At 43.0% G+C, this 17,202-nt stretch overlaps 1 protein-coding gene across 1 annotated transcript in view; it reads right to left on the reverse strand.

Moving 5' to 3' along the window:
• Window positions 1-17,202, reverse strand: part of MMP17 (matrix metallopeptidase 17) — a 172,423-nt gene that overhangs the window by 54,790 nt on the left and 100,431 nt on the right. Inside the window, exon 2 of the mRNA XM_088482089.1 lies at window positions 6,962-7,094. Coding sequence (XP_088338215.1) covers window positions 6,962-7,094 — 133 coding nt within the window. The remainder of the gene's footprint in view (window positions 1-6,961; window positions 7,095-17,202) is intronic.

Raw genomic sequence — 17,202 nt, forward strand, 5'->3', positions numbered from 1 at the left:
AGGGCTGCCATGGCTTATGCAGAGAACAGATGGACTAATTAGTTATCTAATAGCGATGCTGAAAGAGTATGCCTCGTTGTACCTTGTACTTATAAGGTATGGCAGGTGACAAGCCCTTCACAGAAATAAAAGAAAGTGCAATTGCTTTGGGCTGATGCTCATTCCCTGGAAAATTAATCTTTGTAAAATGTTGCCTTATCTAAGAAACACAATTTCCTGTTCCTTCCCGCTGATGAGAGGTCTATAGTAAGGAAAACAGCATTAAACAATGAATCTGTCATCATGGGTAGCTACAATACAGGCTAGTTGCACAATGATTAGCTTGCTGCCTTGCAGCACTGAAGTACTATATGTTTGGAGTTTGTTTGTTCACCCCTGGATACTCTGTTTTACCTCTACAAGCCAAAAAAACATTCAAGTATGTTAATTGGCTTCTGACAAAAATATAATGTATGTGTGTCCAATGTTACAGGGATTGGTTCATAGTTGTATGCAAACCCGATGGCCTGCGTACAACTATGATGGTAGATGGCCTGCGCATGAACAGAACAGGTCCCGTGTCTCCACACGCAGTATCCCCTAAAGCTCCAGCCTCCCAATCAGTTTGGGGACAGGGAGGGGGTGGCATCAGACCTGCGATGTACTCGGATCTGCAATGCCGGCAGGAAGTGGCATGACCATATTTCTGTCACAAGCCGCTCTGGCAAACGCCGGGGGACCGTTCGCTGAACTCCTCCCATCAACTGTCCATCATCCCTGCTCTGTTCTAGATTGGATCCTACAGCTATTTCCTTCTGGTGCGAACGGTGCCGGTGATAGCGTTTTATGTGTTTCCAGTTTGGTGTTGTCTCCTGTTATCCAGTCGAGTACCCAGTCCTCCTGCCTGCTATTGTTACCTGCCATTTGTGTTATCTAGGCAGCATGGTCCGCATATACACTACCTGCCGTTGGTGTCATCTAGGAGGCACGGTCTGCATATCCACGCTCTGCCGTTTGTGTCATCCAGGTGACACAGACAGCACTCAGTGTCCAGAGTGTGCAGTTCTGCGTCCAGCAGCTTGTGTCAACCTGGCGGCACAGGCCGCACTCCAGCGTCCCACTGCTTGTGTCAACTCGGCGGCACAGGCCGCACTCCAGCGTCCCACTGCTTGTGTCAACTCGGCGGCACAGGCCGCACTCCAGCGTCCAGCTGCTTGTGTCAACCCGGCGGCACAGGTTGCAATCCAGCGTTCTAAGTACGCAATCCAGCATACCACCGCTTGTGTCAACCTGGCGGCTCAGGCCGCAATCCAGCGTCCAAAGTACTCAATTCTGCGTATCACCGCCTGTGTCAACTCGGCGGCACAGGTCCCTTTTCAGACCACCACAGCCTGCCAAGGCTGCTAGACGGCCCAAAGGCCGCATCTTGTTCTACGGCCCACAGGCCACAGCCTGCCAAGGCTGCTACACGCCCAAAGGCCGCATCTTGCTAGTGAATTAATCGTAATGGTGTGGCTTTCCTAGTCACCAGATCTTAATTAAATTGGGCATCAGTGATCAAACTGAACGGGGTAGACATCCACAACCAGCAACCTGAGCTACAATTCCTATGTTACCATACTGAGCCCATGATCTGTCAAATTCAGTTTGTTCTATTGAAAAATAAGGAAGCTAATTATTTCTATTTAAATTCACATAATAAAATAGCCATTTGGTGATGGCTGTTTATGAAGCACAAAGTTGATTTGTACTAATGTGCATAGAATGACACCAAAGCACACAGGTTTATAAAGCAAGTTGATGGCTTTTCTGTAGATGCATATGTTTTAAAATAGTTACAGTGAGGAAAATTAAACATATGCAGGATACAACATATGCAAGACAGTCATACTAGACACTCATTTATTATTTATTGCGCGCATCATGCATCCTATACACAAACAGTGAGGTAGCCATCTTTTGTGTGCACTATGTGGTTCAAGTCCCTCGATAAGCGGTATGTAAAACATGATACACAGTGGTTAAAATACAGAAACTAGATGACATCAAATACATAGCTCATCAATTATATGTATATGGCAAAGGATGCCAAATGATGGTATACAAAAAACAACATACCTACTGAATTAACAGTTCCATGGATTGTTCATCGTGCCCAAGAAGGACCTAGGAGAATCAGCCATCATTTTCAAACTACATAGGATACACTGGGTGGGATAAACAATAGCTGCATAAAGGGTAGAAAATGGGGACTATAGAGGGTGAGATCCAAAATAAAAGGTACCCACTAAGACAAATAATTCATGGATTGAACATTCTACCCATGAGAGGCCTGGCGAGGTAGCTACATAGGATACAGTGTGCAGGATAAGCAATTAATAAAAGTGTGATGTAAACATGGTGTTTCAGAATATAACAAATTAGAGGCATATCAAACATAAGGAATTAGCCATAACAGAGGTCCAAGGTACAGTTCTAGGGGTATATTTACAATGAGCTGAAGTACCCAGTGTTGCTTGGGTTTAAATATTCAAGTTATTACGTTTTATTATGTGATGTCGTCCAAATCCATCCAGAACAGACTCCCTGGGTCAAAGTTCTGTTTGGCACACTTCATCGTGAGGTCCAACCGAGACACCACCCACTTCATTAGGCATCCCAGGCCATTTGCCACCTCTCTGTGAAGTTTTCATACAAAACCATCCATTGGAAGACCCAGAACAGGCTCCCCGGGTCAAAGTTCTGCCCAGCGTACAACAACGGGAGATACAACCGGCACCTCAATGTCCTAGTATGTCTTCTGGGACCCAATGTTACCACTCTGTAACATTTTCGTCCAAATTATGTGATGTCATCCTAATCCATCCAGTCGAAGGCCCAGAACAGGATTCCTAGGTCAACGTTCTGCACGGTACACTCAGCCGTGAGGTCCAACCAGGACTCCAATGACTCCATTAGGCATCCTGGACCAATCTGTGAATTTTTATCCAAATCCATCCAGTGGAAGGACCAGAACAGGCTCCCTGGATCAAAGTTCTGCCCAGCGTCCCTGGGTCAATGTTCTGCCATGTGCACACCAACAGGAGGTCTGACCGGGACCTCAACCCCCTAGTATGTCTTCTGGGATCCAGTATTACCACTCTGTGAAGTTTTCGTCCAAATCCATCCAGTGGAAGGCCCAGAACAGGCTCCCCAGGTCAAAGTTCTGCCCAGCATACACCAACAGAAAGTCCGACCAGCACCTCAATGTCCTAGTATGTCTTCTGGGGCCCAATGTTACCACTCTGTAACGTTTTCGTCCAAATTATGTGATGTCATCCTAATCCATCCAGTAGAAGGCCCAGAACAGGCTTCCTAGGTCAAAGTTCTGCATGGTGCACTCAGCCGTGAGGTCCAACCAGGACTCCAATGACTCCATTAGGCATCCAGGACCAATCTGTGAATTTTTATCCAAATCCATCCAGTGGAAGGACCAGAACAGGCTCCCTGGAGTCCCCGGGTCAATGTTCTGCCAAGTGCACACCAACAGGAGGTCTGACCGGGACCTCAACCCCCTAGTATGTCTTCTGGGATCCAGTATTACCACTCTGTGAAGTTTTCATCCAAATCCATCCAGTGGAAGGTTCAGAACAGGCTCCCCGGGTCAAAGTTCTGCCCAGCATACACCAACAGGAGGTCCGACCGGGACCCTAACCCCCCTAAAACCTGGCCAAGATCCAACTGAACAACCTCACATTGGTTTCATCCCAATCGGTGCAGGGGTGTCCGAATACATATCCGGACAAACAAACACACAAATAAACAAACAGACCAATGAATTTTATATATAAGATGCCACGGTTTGTCGAAGCTACTGATCATCGTCAGTTTTGACTGATAGTTTTCATACAGCAACAGAATAAATGCTAAGCCAGACTTGTTTTAAATGCATTTGTCAAAGCAGAGGATGATCGTCAGCTTTGACAAACTGTAGCACTGTACATTCACCCTCTATTGTGGAGGCTTAGGTGTCAACAAGGGTTAGAGGGGTTCATTCATTATGTTAATTATTGAGGGCTGGGTGGCCCCTGATAATTAAGTATTCAACTCGCTGTGAGTGGCAGTGGTGGATACAAGATTGCCGGAGCAATTCAAACTTGCTCTGGCGCGGAGACAGCTGATCCAAACAACATCTGTCTCTGCGTCCCTCTTCACTAAAAGTTAACAATTCCGTTCCTGACTTGGCAGTACTAGTGTGCCAACGTGAATTGAACTTCATACAGCTTCGCACAGGCACACAAAGCCCCGGTATCTGATGGAAGACCAGAAAAGATCCCTCTTCACACCCCAGCATTCCTTCCTATAGGGTAGGAGAGGGGTGCGGGAGCAAATGCCATCTGAATATGGCGAATGCTCCCGCGGTCAAGCTCCAAAAATATATTTTCGGTGCTTGATGAATTGAGGTCCCCATACTAGAGTATGAGGACTGCAAGACAGATCGTTGCTCAAAGGTATGCAGAGATATCAGTGATATCTCCAGCATTACCTTTATAATAAATAGCCCCGATCCTTAATTTTCACCTGCTTTTGTAGAAATTAAGTGATGATGAATGATAGCCAGAGTGGTACAAGTAGAGTTAGTGTGAAGCCTAAGTAGAGTAAGTGTGGCGCATAGACAAAGAGGTGTACAGGCCATGGTGGTGGGGATGCCTATATGGAGACTGGGCTTTGCTCACCTAGAAGGTAATCATCAATATTACCATCTACAAATTGGAAAACCCATCGGATACTAAACTTAAATGAATAGATGAGTGGGTGATCCCACTGCACTGGTTTTATATCAGGAATTAATATAATCAAATAATTTGAATTTTGTACAACCTCTGCTATAATAATTGTGTTATTTAGTTTTAATCATATGTACTATATATAGTCATTAATAATGCTAGAAGTGCTACCATGGGCAACTAAATATATCAAGTAAGCACCAAGAATGAAGCACAGTGTTGTCATGTTGTGGTGCACCAGTGACAACACTGTCCTACTTTCTTGGTGCTTACTAGAAAACACTGATGGCAGGAAAACATTGACATCTCACAATGGGAAGGAAATATCGACCATATATCTCCGTCAATGCCCAACCTTACTCAGAGGTCTAGCAGGTGTAGAAGCCATAGTGATGGGGAGACCTGGATGGGGAAAGGCCATATAACCGAATAGTAGTAGCGGTACATGTGTAGAGCAGGAAGATCTCAGTTAGGTTGATGCTACACGTAGCCAGTAGGTCCTAGAAAAATGTTACTGTTGGAGACAAATGCCGTGTTTAGAGCAAAGACCTAAGTAGTGTGGAACTTGAGCTGGGGCCAGATGTAAGGCCTAGAAGGAACATGGGCCTTGTTGCTGTTAAAGGCACAGGTACTTTAATGGAACACCTTTCTGAACATACTTGGTCAAATAACCACATTTATAGGTGCATTTTGCATAAAGTAATCAAATTAAATGCTGCATGTTATAAAGACAGTGTAGATGTCCCCTCACTCTCATGTTAGATTTTAACCTGAGCAGTAGACCATTAGTAAAATGGAATTTAATGAAAAGGGGGGATATGTACTGAGCGGACTATCTTGGACAGGTCCACCAGTGTAAGACCAGGGTGTTTTGTATTGCACTTTGTAAATAAAACCCAGTGTGGGTTTAATTTAATTTCTCTTTCAGTCTTAAATTAATGAATTATCAAAAAGGGAGCAAGATGTAGATAAATAGTAGGAAACCGGAAGATATAATATTGGGTCCTCCTTACCCTCACAAGCGGAATTTGTTTAAAGATGGCAATGGAAGTCAGACATCTGCTGTATTTTCCAGAAGACATCAAAGAGGAACAACTGCACAAATCTAACTGTGTAATTAATATTTAACAGAGATTCCGTCTCAAAGGAATTGTGCAGAAAGGGAACTCTATGCAGCAGCTGTTGCTTAATCCTACTCCAGTATTCAAGAAAAGGAAATACGTATTCAGGTATTTACATTGCTGGGTTCACAATTGTTTCTGTTCATTTATTATAATTACAAAAATAAGATTAAACCTTCTTATTTATAACAAATTGTAAATATGCAAGGCTTCTTTAGAGTATGGCAAATAGGCATTTGCTCTGGAACCTTAACTTCAGAAAGGCACGCTGAGATTGGAGACACGTCCTCACCAGCACTGTCAATGGAAGCACTAGAGAAACAGTTTAATATTATTTTACTTCTGTCTAATGTTGGAACTTGGTGTTAAAAGCTATATACTTTCTAGGCATAGAAACTGCTCCTGCGGTCGCCTCAATAAACTTGGACAATACACGCGCAATGCTGTATTAGAACAATGCTGTATGATTAAAGCACTGTGGTTATCCCTTTAAACAAGGTATTAAAACTGGCTTATAAAAAAGAGAAAGGGGTTATTTATCAGTATAATGTGACTTTAAAGGGGGCAATTGAATTTAAAGCGATGGCTGTAAGGTGCTGGAGTTTGGACGGTTTCCCCAGCAACTCGCAGCCACAAACATCACAGATTTTCCTTTGCAGCCCCGAGAGGTGCACTGAAAAACCTGTGATGTTCTACTGTCTACAAAGATTCAGCTCTGCCAGTGTGCATTGTTATTTTGTTCCTTTTCTCCTGGGGCATCCACCGCCCATGACAAACTAAACCGTTGTTCTAACAACCACCGGCAGACAACAGTGTGCTATTACTCATAAAGGCATAACTATTACTCACAAAAGGTGAGTGCAGTTCCCTGCATGAGCATAGTATTACAATTTTAAATGCTGCATATTATTGTATTTTATTTCTATCTATCATTTGGGATCCACATTCGAATATAGTAACAGAGGACAATGACCAAAGATACAGAAGAAACCATTATGCTGAAGATCTGAGTGTTTTGGAATTTCATCCCCTTTCTGAAAACTTTTTGTAGGTCTCCACACAACTCTTATTTGTTGCCATCGGCCTGTGACTTACCTAAGATCCCAGTAGCTTTCAGCCCTCCAAACTCTTGCATTGCCTTAATTGCTTTGGACAGCTCCTCTTGTGTCTGCAACTGTCCTGTAACAGGATCAGGTGGAGGCAGGTAGCCAAATCTAGTCAGCCAATCCTGTCAAAACAAGAACAAATAACAAAAGGAGATTATCCAGTGATAAACATAGACATGAGTAATGTCTGCAACAATACACGATTCTGCAGTACTACACTTTCATAGCTGTACATAAGTGGAGAACAGTAACAATATTGAAGGCTAAAAAAGCTATTAGATTTCCAACCGTCGCAACCTGACTCTGAATGGAACCATGTTCTGGGGACGGTTGTATAAATTGTGGCTTGCTCAATAATCTCCATGTGAACCTACAGTATCTGAGATGCAGGGACAACAAATTTGGTATGGTAAAGTAAAAATAAGCTGTATTTATACAGTATGTAAGATATTAAATAAAACAGGAGTATATTTTATTTTGAACACTCTGTTAGTTCTCATCTTGTTCTGATGCAAAGTTGCGAACTTGCCTATTTTTCAGTATTGATTAAGTGAGTAATAACATTTCTCTTTTTCTGTATGTCAGCTACAATTTTTACAATCCAGACTAATTATCTAGGCTTTAAATGTTAATATTTCTTGAACTAGAACATTTAACATGTAAAATGAATTTCAGTTAGCATTCCAACTGATCCAGTGGGAAGGATGCACCAACTCAGCAGCACTGTGTCCCTGAAAACGGCTTTGAAGTGTTGGCAGCTCTGTTCATACATTGCTGGCCAATACAGTTTAGAGTGGTTTGATCTCAGCAGAGGGATCTAATGTGTCCCCACACCGAGTCCCAGCCGCCTATAGCTTATCAATCATTCTGTGTGCCCAGCAAATGCATTACAAAGATACTGTCTGCTGCTGTCACTGGCCAACACTTCCACACAGACATTGCCGCAGCCTGGCTCATCTCAGCATTTGCTGATATGACATTCTGGGCACTAATTGTAACAATGGGGGTGATTTACTATCATGGTGCAGAAGTGCGGTCACCCATAATAACTAATAAGCAATTAGCTTTTATTAATACAGCACAAGTGAAAAATTAATGTTAATGTATGTTTGGTTGCTATGGGTTACTGACTGTACATCATGTGTTAGTAATTTAATCAGAATGGATTTGGCACTGGAGGGGTGTGTTGGATACTGATGAATGCAGATGGCTTAATTTACAAAGCACAAAATCCTGTCTGGTGATTTGCACTTGTGCATAGCCATAGAATTACGTCAAAGTACATTGGTCTGTGAAGAGGCAGGTGAAGGATAAGAGTGATGGGCCCTTGCTAAGTAAAAGCACTACATTGTGCAGAGCAGTGTAAAAACAAAATATTAGTTTTCAGTGTGACATTGCTAAATAAGATTAAGGACCTGATTCCGAGTCGGTCGTTTTGACGATATTCATGCAAATGGTTGATGTTTTTCAACGGGTACATGATCCAGATGGTCAGGATGCCAACAGTCAGAATCCCAACAGATTTCTACAAGTATTATAACCCTTACCCTAACCTGCCTCCTAACCCTAACCCACCCCTCCCACAGCCTAACCCTAAGACTCCAATCCTGCAGAATAGCCCTATCCCTCCCTCCCGCAGCCTAACTCTAACCCTCCCCCTAACCTACCCCTCCAGCAACCTAACCCTAACCCTCCCGTCCCACAGCCTAACCTTAATCCTTCCCTCCTGCAGCCTAACCCTAGCCCTCCCCCTAGTGCCTAACCCTAACCACAGGACCACAAGTACCAGCAAACTGGCCAATGATTAAAGCAGATCCAAATTGATTTAAATGTCATACAATCCAGACTGATCTGGATAAATAACTTGCTACATACTGTATAATCACAGTCCCACCTGACAATAAAAGAGATCAAATTATATTTTTCATGTTCAGTTTAAGAAGTGAGCAACATCAACAACAGTTAGGGGCATATTTATCAATTATCGGGACTTAGGCCCTCATTCAGAGCCGGATGCAATTAGCGCTCGCTCGTCCTGAAAATTGGGGTGGCTTTTCAAATGAACCGTTCGCTGTTTGCGGTCTGTTCACGCCTCTAGGTCTGAACGAGCGAACAAAACTTGCGGTCGTTTTTTGGGAAACTACGCCCCCTGGCCGCTCGCATCCTACGTCATGTCCGCTATTTATTAGATTAATCGAGTACATCGACCAGGGTATGAACTGCTCGCTGTTCTTGTGGTCGGTTTTTGCTACCACAATTTTGCGAACAGTTCTGGCTATAAAATAACTCAGTGACGTGGTCAATGACGCTGCTGTTTTAATTATGCACACCCATAAAACGCCCGTTTTGACCTTTAAGCACGCCTGCGTTCTGATTTCCACTCCCCGTTTTCAAGCACCTTCCCCTGTTACCACCCACATACGCCTCATTCTGTCACTCAAATTATCAGGCATTCGCTATTTTGCGAGCACATGAATTTCGACCGCACTGACTGGCTAGCGCATGCGTATAACGATCCGTACGCATGCGCAGTTGGCCAAACATCGCTCGGAGCGAACGAGCTGCCACTTACGAGTGGCTCTGAATCAGGCCCTTAGTCGGCATTTAACAAAAATCACATGCAGGGACAGGGGCTCTAAAAGCAGCCTGCCGCAGCGATCTATTAGGAGTACAATGATCGGTAATATGATCAGTGTACTTTCAGGTCGCTGCGCTTGTGTGAGTGCAGAGTACCACAATGTGTTCCGGGAGATGGATACTTAGGATTCCTCCCTGTATAACTTTGTACAGTGTAGCTCATAGTTTATAATAATGTCACATTCTGGAGCTTGGTAAATTTGTCATTTTCTCAAAGCCCAAAGAAAAATTGGGGCTAGATTTGCAATCAAAATGGGGGATATCTCCTGGGGATACTTAGGGGCCTATTCATCATTTCATATTTGCAGCATATCCCCCCCCCCCGAAAACACCCATTTTGGAGGATACCTGTATATATTAAGTATCAAATCAATGTATCAAGGAGGGACCGCAGCAAATCTCTCCATGTCTGCCGTGGTCTCTCCAGATATCTCCAGTTACAATACCAGCCGCAGCCCCCGTGAAGCAAAGCATTCTAGAGTTTGGCAAAGAATTCCGGAGTTTGGTCCAGGCACTAACACCATCTGAAGATGGCGTTAGCTGCTGTAGCCTATGGGCAATGGCTATAGAGCATTTAACCTATGGGCAATGGCCACAGAGCATGTGTGGTCAGTACGCCACACACAGTGGGGTCCCAACAGGGTTACCGCAAATGCAGAGCCCTTGTCCCTGCATGTGTATTTTTTTTTATATACATTCAGGTGAATGTTAATTTCTTATTGTCGCAAATAGTGGCGATAAGAAATGACAATTTCCGGCTGTAGAACCTGATAATTGATAACTATGCTCCTTAATGCTTGCAGGTAGCAAGTTTTGTTTATAAATATGCAATAAAAAGATTTTGTTAAATGCTTGTTAGATGCTTCACATACAACAATTTAGTAAATTAGTCAGGTAACCTGCCAGAATAAATACCCAAAACAACATAGCTTGCAGGAACTCAGCAGCAATTTGTAGTCAACAATTTAGCATCTTTATTAAATAATCTGGTCACAATTTAAAACAGTTTTAAGACATCAGACTCAGCCTAATTATTCATGCATTTGCCCTAAGCAGTAACATTCGGAAAATTACAGTACAACTAGGAAGATAAAAGCTGGATAGAAAGAAAACGTACAGAAAAAGTAATATGCACACTAAGGGGTGTATTTATCACCAACCGCTTTTTGTAATGCAGTTGGAACATAATAATTACGCTTCAACTCGCAATGCATTCTTGACAATTACCAAATGCATTTATTAAAGTTGGGGCGCCGGGACTGCACTTTCGAAAAAGACCTGTCCCAGCAAAGGACTGTAAGCGAGTGATAGTTACTGTCAGTGGCGTAACTAGGGTATTTCAAGCCCAGGGCAAGATAAAAAATGGAGCCCCCCCTATGTGTGTGTGTGCCGAAAAATGGGTGTGGTCACATACCACAAGGGGTGTGGCCACTGAAAAATGGTCCGTGTCAACATGAAACACCCCTTTCTTGTCACTCTGGGAACATTCCTTTCCATTTCATATGTACCTTAATGCCCCAAGTAGTAGTGCCCCTCTTGCAATGCCCACTGTAATGTCCCCAGTAGCAGTTCCCCATGTAGTAGTGCCCTTTATACAGTGCCCCCAGTAGCGCACCTTTGTACTGTTCCCCCAGTAGTGCCCTTTATAGAGTGCCTCCAGTAGTGCAAGCTTATACAGTACCCCCCTATGCAGTGCCCCTTTTACAGTCCCCCTTATACAGTGCACCCAGTAGGGGTCCCTCTTATGCAGGCCCCCAGTAGTGCCCCTAATACAGTACCCCAAGTATGCAGTGCCCCCAGTAGTGGTCCCTCTTATGCAGGCCCCCAGTAGTGCCCCTCATACAGTACCCCCAGAAGTGGTCCCCCTTATGCAGGCCCCCAGTAGTGCCCCTTATACAGTGCCCCCAGTAGTAGTCCCCCTTATGCAGGCCCCCAGTAGTGCCCCTTATACAGTGCCCCCGTTAGTGATCCTCCCTATGCAGTGCCCCTTATACAGTGACCCTCGTAGTGGTCCTCCCTATTCAGTGCCCCCAGTAGTGATACTGTGCCCCCGGCCAGGAGTGCATAACACACACACTCACACACACACAGACATACATACACAAAACACTGACTTACCTGAATCACCGCTCTTGCCGCGCCCGCCGCTGTCTGCTCCTCCATCTTCCGCTCGGTCCCACTCGGTAGTATGGGTGGGACGTCAGGACATCTCTCCCATCACCCACTGCAGGAGCCAGAAGGCGGAGCTCATGAGTGAGCTCCAGCCTGGCTCTGGCAGTAGGCTCAGCAGTCAATGAGAGTCTGTCTGACTCTCATTGGCTGCTGAAACACACACATCGCTGCCGGGTAGTATGAGTGTACTACCCAGTGCCGGCAGTGATGTGTGTAACTGTGTTGTGCAGACCACACTCATTGCAGTCCGCACTACACTGACTGACTAGGGCGGACCTATACCATGGCCGGCAGCACGTCCCCCCCTCGTCACCGGTCCCACGGCGCCCAGGGCACGGGCCCCGGTGGGCCTGCCCTAGTTACCCCAATGTTTATTGTTATTACTTTGCTTCCAGGTTCAGACCTTGCACGCTTACTGTCAGGGGCGTCACTGGGTCTGGTGACACCTGGTGCACACTCAGCAGACAAATTAGCATGACCTAAATAAAGGGAGCGTGGCTTCGTGGGGGATCCTGATAACATCACTCTGGGAGCAGCCCAGCATCACCGGAGATGTTGGGTTGCCCCCGGAGACTGGACAGTCTGCACTGTCAGCTCCTCTTCTATGGCAGGAGCCTCACTGCAGCACCCGGCTCCTGTCACTGCAGAGCAGCCGGCATTTTGGTGTGACCGACTCTTGAGGGTGAAACCCGGGTATAGCCCGCACCCCCGGCAGCGCCTCATGATGCCACTGCTTACTGTGCATGTGTGCCTGTTGGCTGGCTCATGCATCAGGGTGGCGAGGGAGAGCTGCCGAAGCATTAGCTGCTTTTATAATCGGAAATGGAGTTCCTCCATGTTACATCCACTTTGGTAAAATGCTCAGAAATATATAGAACAGGCCGACTCCTTGCTAAATATACAGAAAAAAATGCTGGATCCATACTGCAGGAAATATACAGAAAGGCTGGATCCATACTACAGTAAATATACAGAAAGGCTGGATCCATACTACAATAAACATATAGAAAGGCTGGACCCATACTGCAGGAAATATACAGAAAGGCTGGATCCATGCTGCAGGAAATATACAGAAAGACTGGATCCATACTACAGTAAATATACAGTAAAGGCTGGATCCATACTACAATAAACATGTAGAAAGGCTGGACCCATAAATGCTGCAGGAAATATACAGAAAGGATGGACACATACTGCAGTAAATATACAGAAAGGCTGGACCCATACTGCAGGAAATATACAGAAAGGATGGACACATACTGCAGTAAATATACAGAAAGGCTGGATCCATACTGCAGGAAATATACAGAAAGGCTGGATCCATACTGCAGGAAATATACAGAAAGGATGGACACATACTGCAGTAAATATACAGAAAGGCTGGATCCATACTGCAGGAAATATACAGAAAGGCTGGATCCATACTGCAGGAAATATACAAAAAGGCTAGATCCATACTCCAGTAAATATACAGAAAGGCTGGATCCATACTGCAGGAAATATACAGAAAGGCTGGATCTACTACAGTAAATATAGAGAAAGGCTGGATCCATACTGCAGTAAATATACAGAAAGGCTGGATCCATACTACAGTAAATATACAGAAAGGCTGGATCCATACTACAGTATATATACAGAAAGGCTGGATCCATACTGCAGTAAATATACAGAAAGGCTGGATCCATACTACAGTAAATATACAGAAAGGCTGGATCCATACTACAGTATATATACAGAAAGGCTGGATCCATAGTGCAGAAAATATACAGAAAGGCTGGATCCATACTGCAGTAAATATACAAATAGGCTAGATCCATACTAAAGTATACTGTATATACAGAAAGGCTGGATTCATACTGCAGGAAATATAAAGAAAGGCTGGATACATACTACAGTAAATATACAGAAAGGCTGGATTCATACTACAGTAAATATACAGAACGGCTGGATCCATACTACAGTAAATATACAGAAAGGCTGGATCCAACCTACAGTAATTATACAGAAAGGCTGGATTCATACTGCAGGAAATATAAAGAAAGGCTGGCTCTATACTGCAGTAAATATACAGAAAGGCTGGATCCATACTACAATAAACATATAGAAAGGCTGCATCCATACTGCAGTAAATATACAGAAAGGCTGGATCCATACTGCAGTAAATATACAGAAAGGCTGGATCCATACTGCAGTAAATATACAGAAAGACTGGATCCATACTACAGTAAATATACAGAAAGGCTGGATCCATACTGCAGTAAATATACAGAAAGGCTGGATCCATACTACAGTAAATATACAGAAAGGCTGGATCCATACTGCAGGATATATACAGAAAGGCTGGATCCATACTACAGTAAATATACAGAAAGGCTGGATCCATACTGCAGTAAATATACAGAAAGGCTGGATCCATACTACAGTAAATATACAGAAAGGCTGGATCCATACTGCAGTAAATATACAGAAAGGCTGGATCCATACTACAGTAAATATACAGAAAGGCTGGATCCATACTGCAGTAAATATACAGAAAGGCTGGATCCATACTACAGTAAATATACAGAAAGTCTGGCTCTATACTGTAGTAAATATATGGAAATGCTGGATCCATACTGCAGTAAATATACAGAAAGGCTGGATCCATACTGCAGTAAATATATGGAAATGCTAGATCCCATACTAAATATACAAAAAAATTTAGATCCACACTAAATTGAAATCTGCATATATGGGTAAAACTATCAGGGGTATTCAATATGGGAGCGAAAACATCGTTTTTGCGTTAATATCGGAGGTATGACGTCATTATCGCAGGTTTTACTTTTCCACCGTATTCAATTTCAAAGACTTATCGCAGTTTTGAAAAGTCTTTGATAAAAAATGGTGATAACTTTTCACCATTGAATAGGTGTCGAAAAAAAGTGCAGAATTGGGGTTTAGGGGTGCAGGCTTAAAAAAAATAGCCTGCACCCCTGGGAATGACATTTAAAAATGAACTGTGTCAAAAAAAGTTTTTTTTAAAAAGTAGCTACACCCCAAAAAATTATTTTAAAAAGTGGGGTGAAAAAAAAAAATGGGCAAAAATTGTTTAACAATAGGGAAATAGGTTCAGGGCTATTCTGCAAGTATACGGCAGATGTTTTCTAGAATAGAATTATAGCGGTAGGTGCACAAATGCAGAATTATTAAAAACTTACTTTAGGGACATCAAAATATGCTAGTACCCATTTTCATGTACCCCAAATTTGATGGGACCACTTAAAAAAAACGAAAAAAATAACCTAAGTGCTCTTCTGCATCACTTCTTCAATGTCGGAAAAAAACACCTGCTGCGGGCTATTTAAATCCCCGACTTTCAATTAAAGGCTAAAACGGGGGTACCCATAGTGTTCCCCCATGTTTTTACTACTTTAGGGGGGGTCTTACAATTTTTTTAAGGAAAAATTCGTAACTTTACGCAAATCCAACTTCGGAGTTTCCCGTTTTCGTTAATTTTATATTGAATACGGGTATAAGCGGGAGCGCGCCCGATACTTTAACGCAGGTAAAAACTCCGATATGAAACATTAACTTCGATAGTGAAGTTAACGTTTCATATTGAATACCCCTCTATGTCCCAGAGTGGGCTGTTTGGTGAATCGCATTATCATGGCACCGCTCTTTGCAGCACAATCAGGGTTGGACTGGCCCACAAGGGTACAGGGGCCCACCCCCCTCCTCTAGGTGTCAGGTTTCAGACCTCAAATTATAAATTGTTACTCTATTAGACAGTCTGTCATCTGGTGGAGCAGGACCACTGATCAACATGGGGGCTTGGTTCCCTTCTATAGAATCTACACCAAGATTTGCCTAATGGTTAGTCAAGCATCTGTGGTGGCTGGCCACACCCCCTCTGGTGGATGACCATACCCCTTAAGCATGGGCCCCTACCACTGATTCTCCCAATGGGCCCCTCATGCCCCAGTCCGACACTGAGCATAATGCTGTGAATCCTACCTCGACGTCCCCTCCAGAATCTCCAGCATCTTCCAGTGTGGACAGAACATATAAAAAAGTAGACAAGTATGACATAGAGTTAAGGTGTAAACATAAAATGGAATAAAAAGTATTACTATAGGCGCAAGAGTGGATAATAAGAAATAGAGGGGGAGGTGATTGGAAAGAATAAAGGGAGGACACTGACAGTATGTTGGAGAATGGAGGATTATCCGGTCTCAGTAATATGAATGAACATACTGTAACTATTAGCTTCAAGAGAACAGTGAAACAGAAATGTGGATGATGAGAGAAGGTGGACAGCAGTAGGGGTCACACAGATGACAGGTTATGAGTTTAGACCACTGTCAGGGGATGTGTGAGATAGCTGTATTGTTAATTATTCATTCTCATTAATGCAAATGAGATGTACACAAGAGACACTGCAGATCCCTAAATTATAATACCAGCTTGTTGCAGCTACATATTTACTGATACCGAGTGGAGAAGATTTGATGTCATCGCAGTTCAACTGCAAATCTTAGTTTTATTTTTAGTACAGTTGACATGGAAGATACTGTAGTCCCCCGAGGTTCTTTGATTCTGCTCTTTCTATAATAAATTCACCATAAATTTGTATTACAGAAAGCTTTTGAATAAGCTTTCATCTCACATAAAATATCCTATTTGCTTTTCATTTGAGGCTGTCCTTCTGCCAACAGTACATAAGGGTCCTTCTAATCTAAAATGATTTATTTAGAATTATTTCTGCAATCACTATTTATATTGCTTATTAATAATAATACTAATATTATGTTAAACGGGTATATAATTTTAATAAGACTAAATTATATGCAAGAGAATTGCATCTGATCATATTACAGAGCTAACACTGCCAAACTAAAATATGCTATCACTGGATGCACTGACTACGATTCATGGAAGAGTACAGCAGAATGTGCATTTAATATACAGAGAATAAAGCATTTGCAGACTCACATCTTGTTTTTAACAAGCAATAGTATTCCAAAGATCAGAGAGTGGACAATGTAATTCCCTCTCCTCCTCTCTTTTGATGGGGACATTCAAATTACTCCTCATTTACCCTATTTACATTTAAATTACATTTTATTTTAATCGCATAGATATAACTGCAGCCTGTTTTGATTCCATAGATTTAATCAGTGCATATGGTACCAGTGGCTCCTGCAGTATATAGCTTATAGAGTACACAGTTTATTAAATGAATCTCCCCTATATACATTAAATTCAGTAAGACTTTTGTAGGCTCCTTTTAGTGCAAAATATGTTTAATTATTTGACCCAGCATTAATTGCATATAATCAGTTTTCAACATACGGATTATGGCATCACAAATACAGTTAAATCATACTTGCCTGCTTTTGGTTTCTCCTCTCTGTGAGAAGCCCAGAGTCGGGATGG

The sequence above is a fragment of the Taudactylus pleione genome, unplaced genomic scaffold (assembly GCF_031769625.1).
Source record: "Taudactylus pleione unplaced genomic scaffold, aTauple2 ptg000282l, whole genome shotgun sequence".
NCBI classification, from domain to species: domain Eukaryota; kingdom Metazoa; phylum Chordata; class Amphibia; order Anura; family Myobatrachidae; genus Taudactylus; species Taudactylus pleione.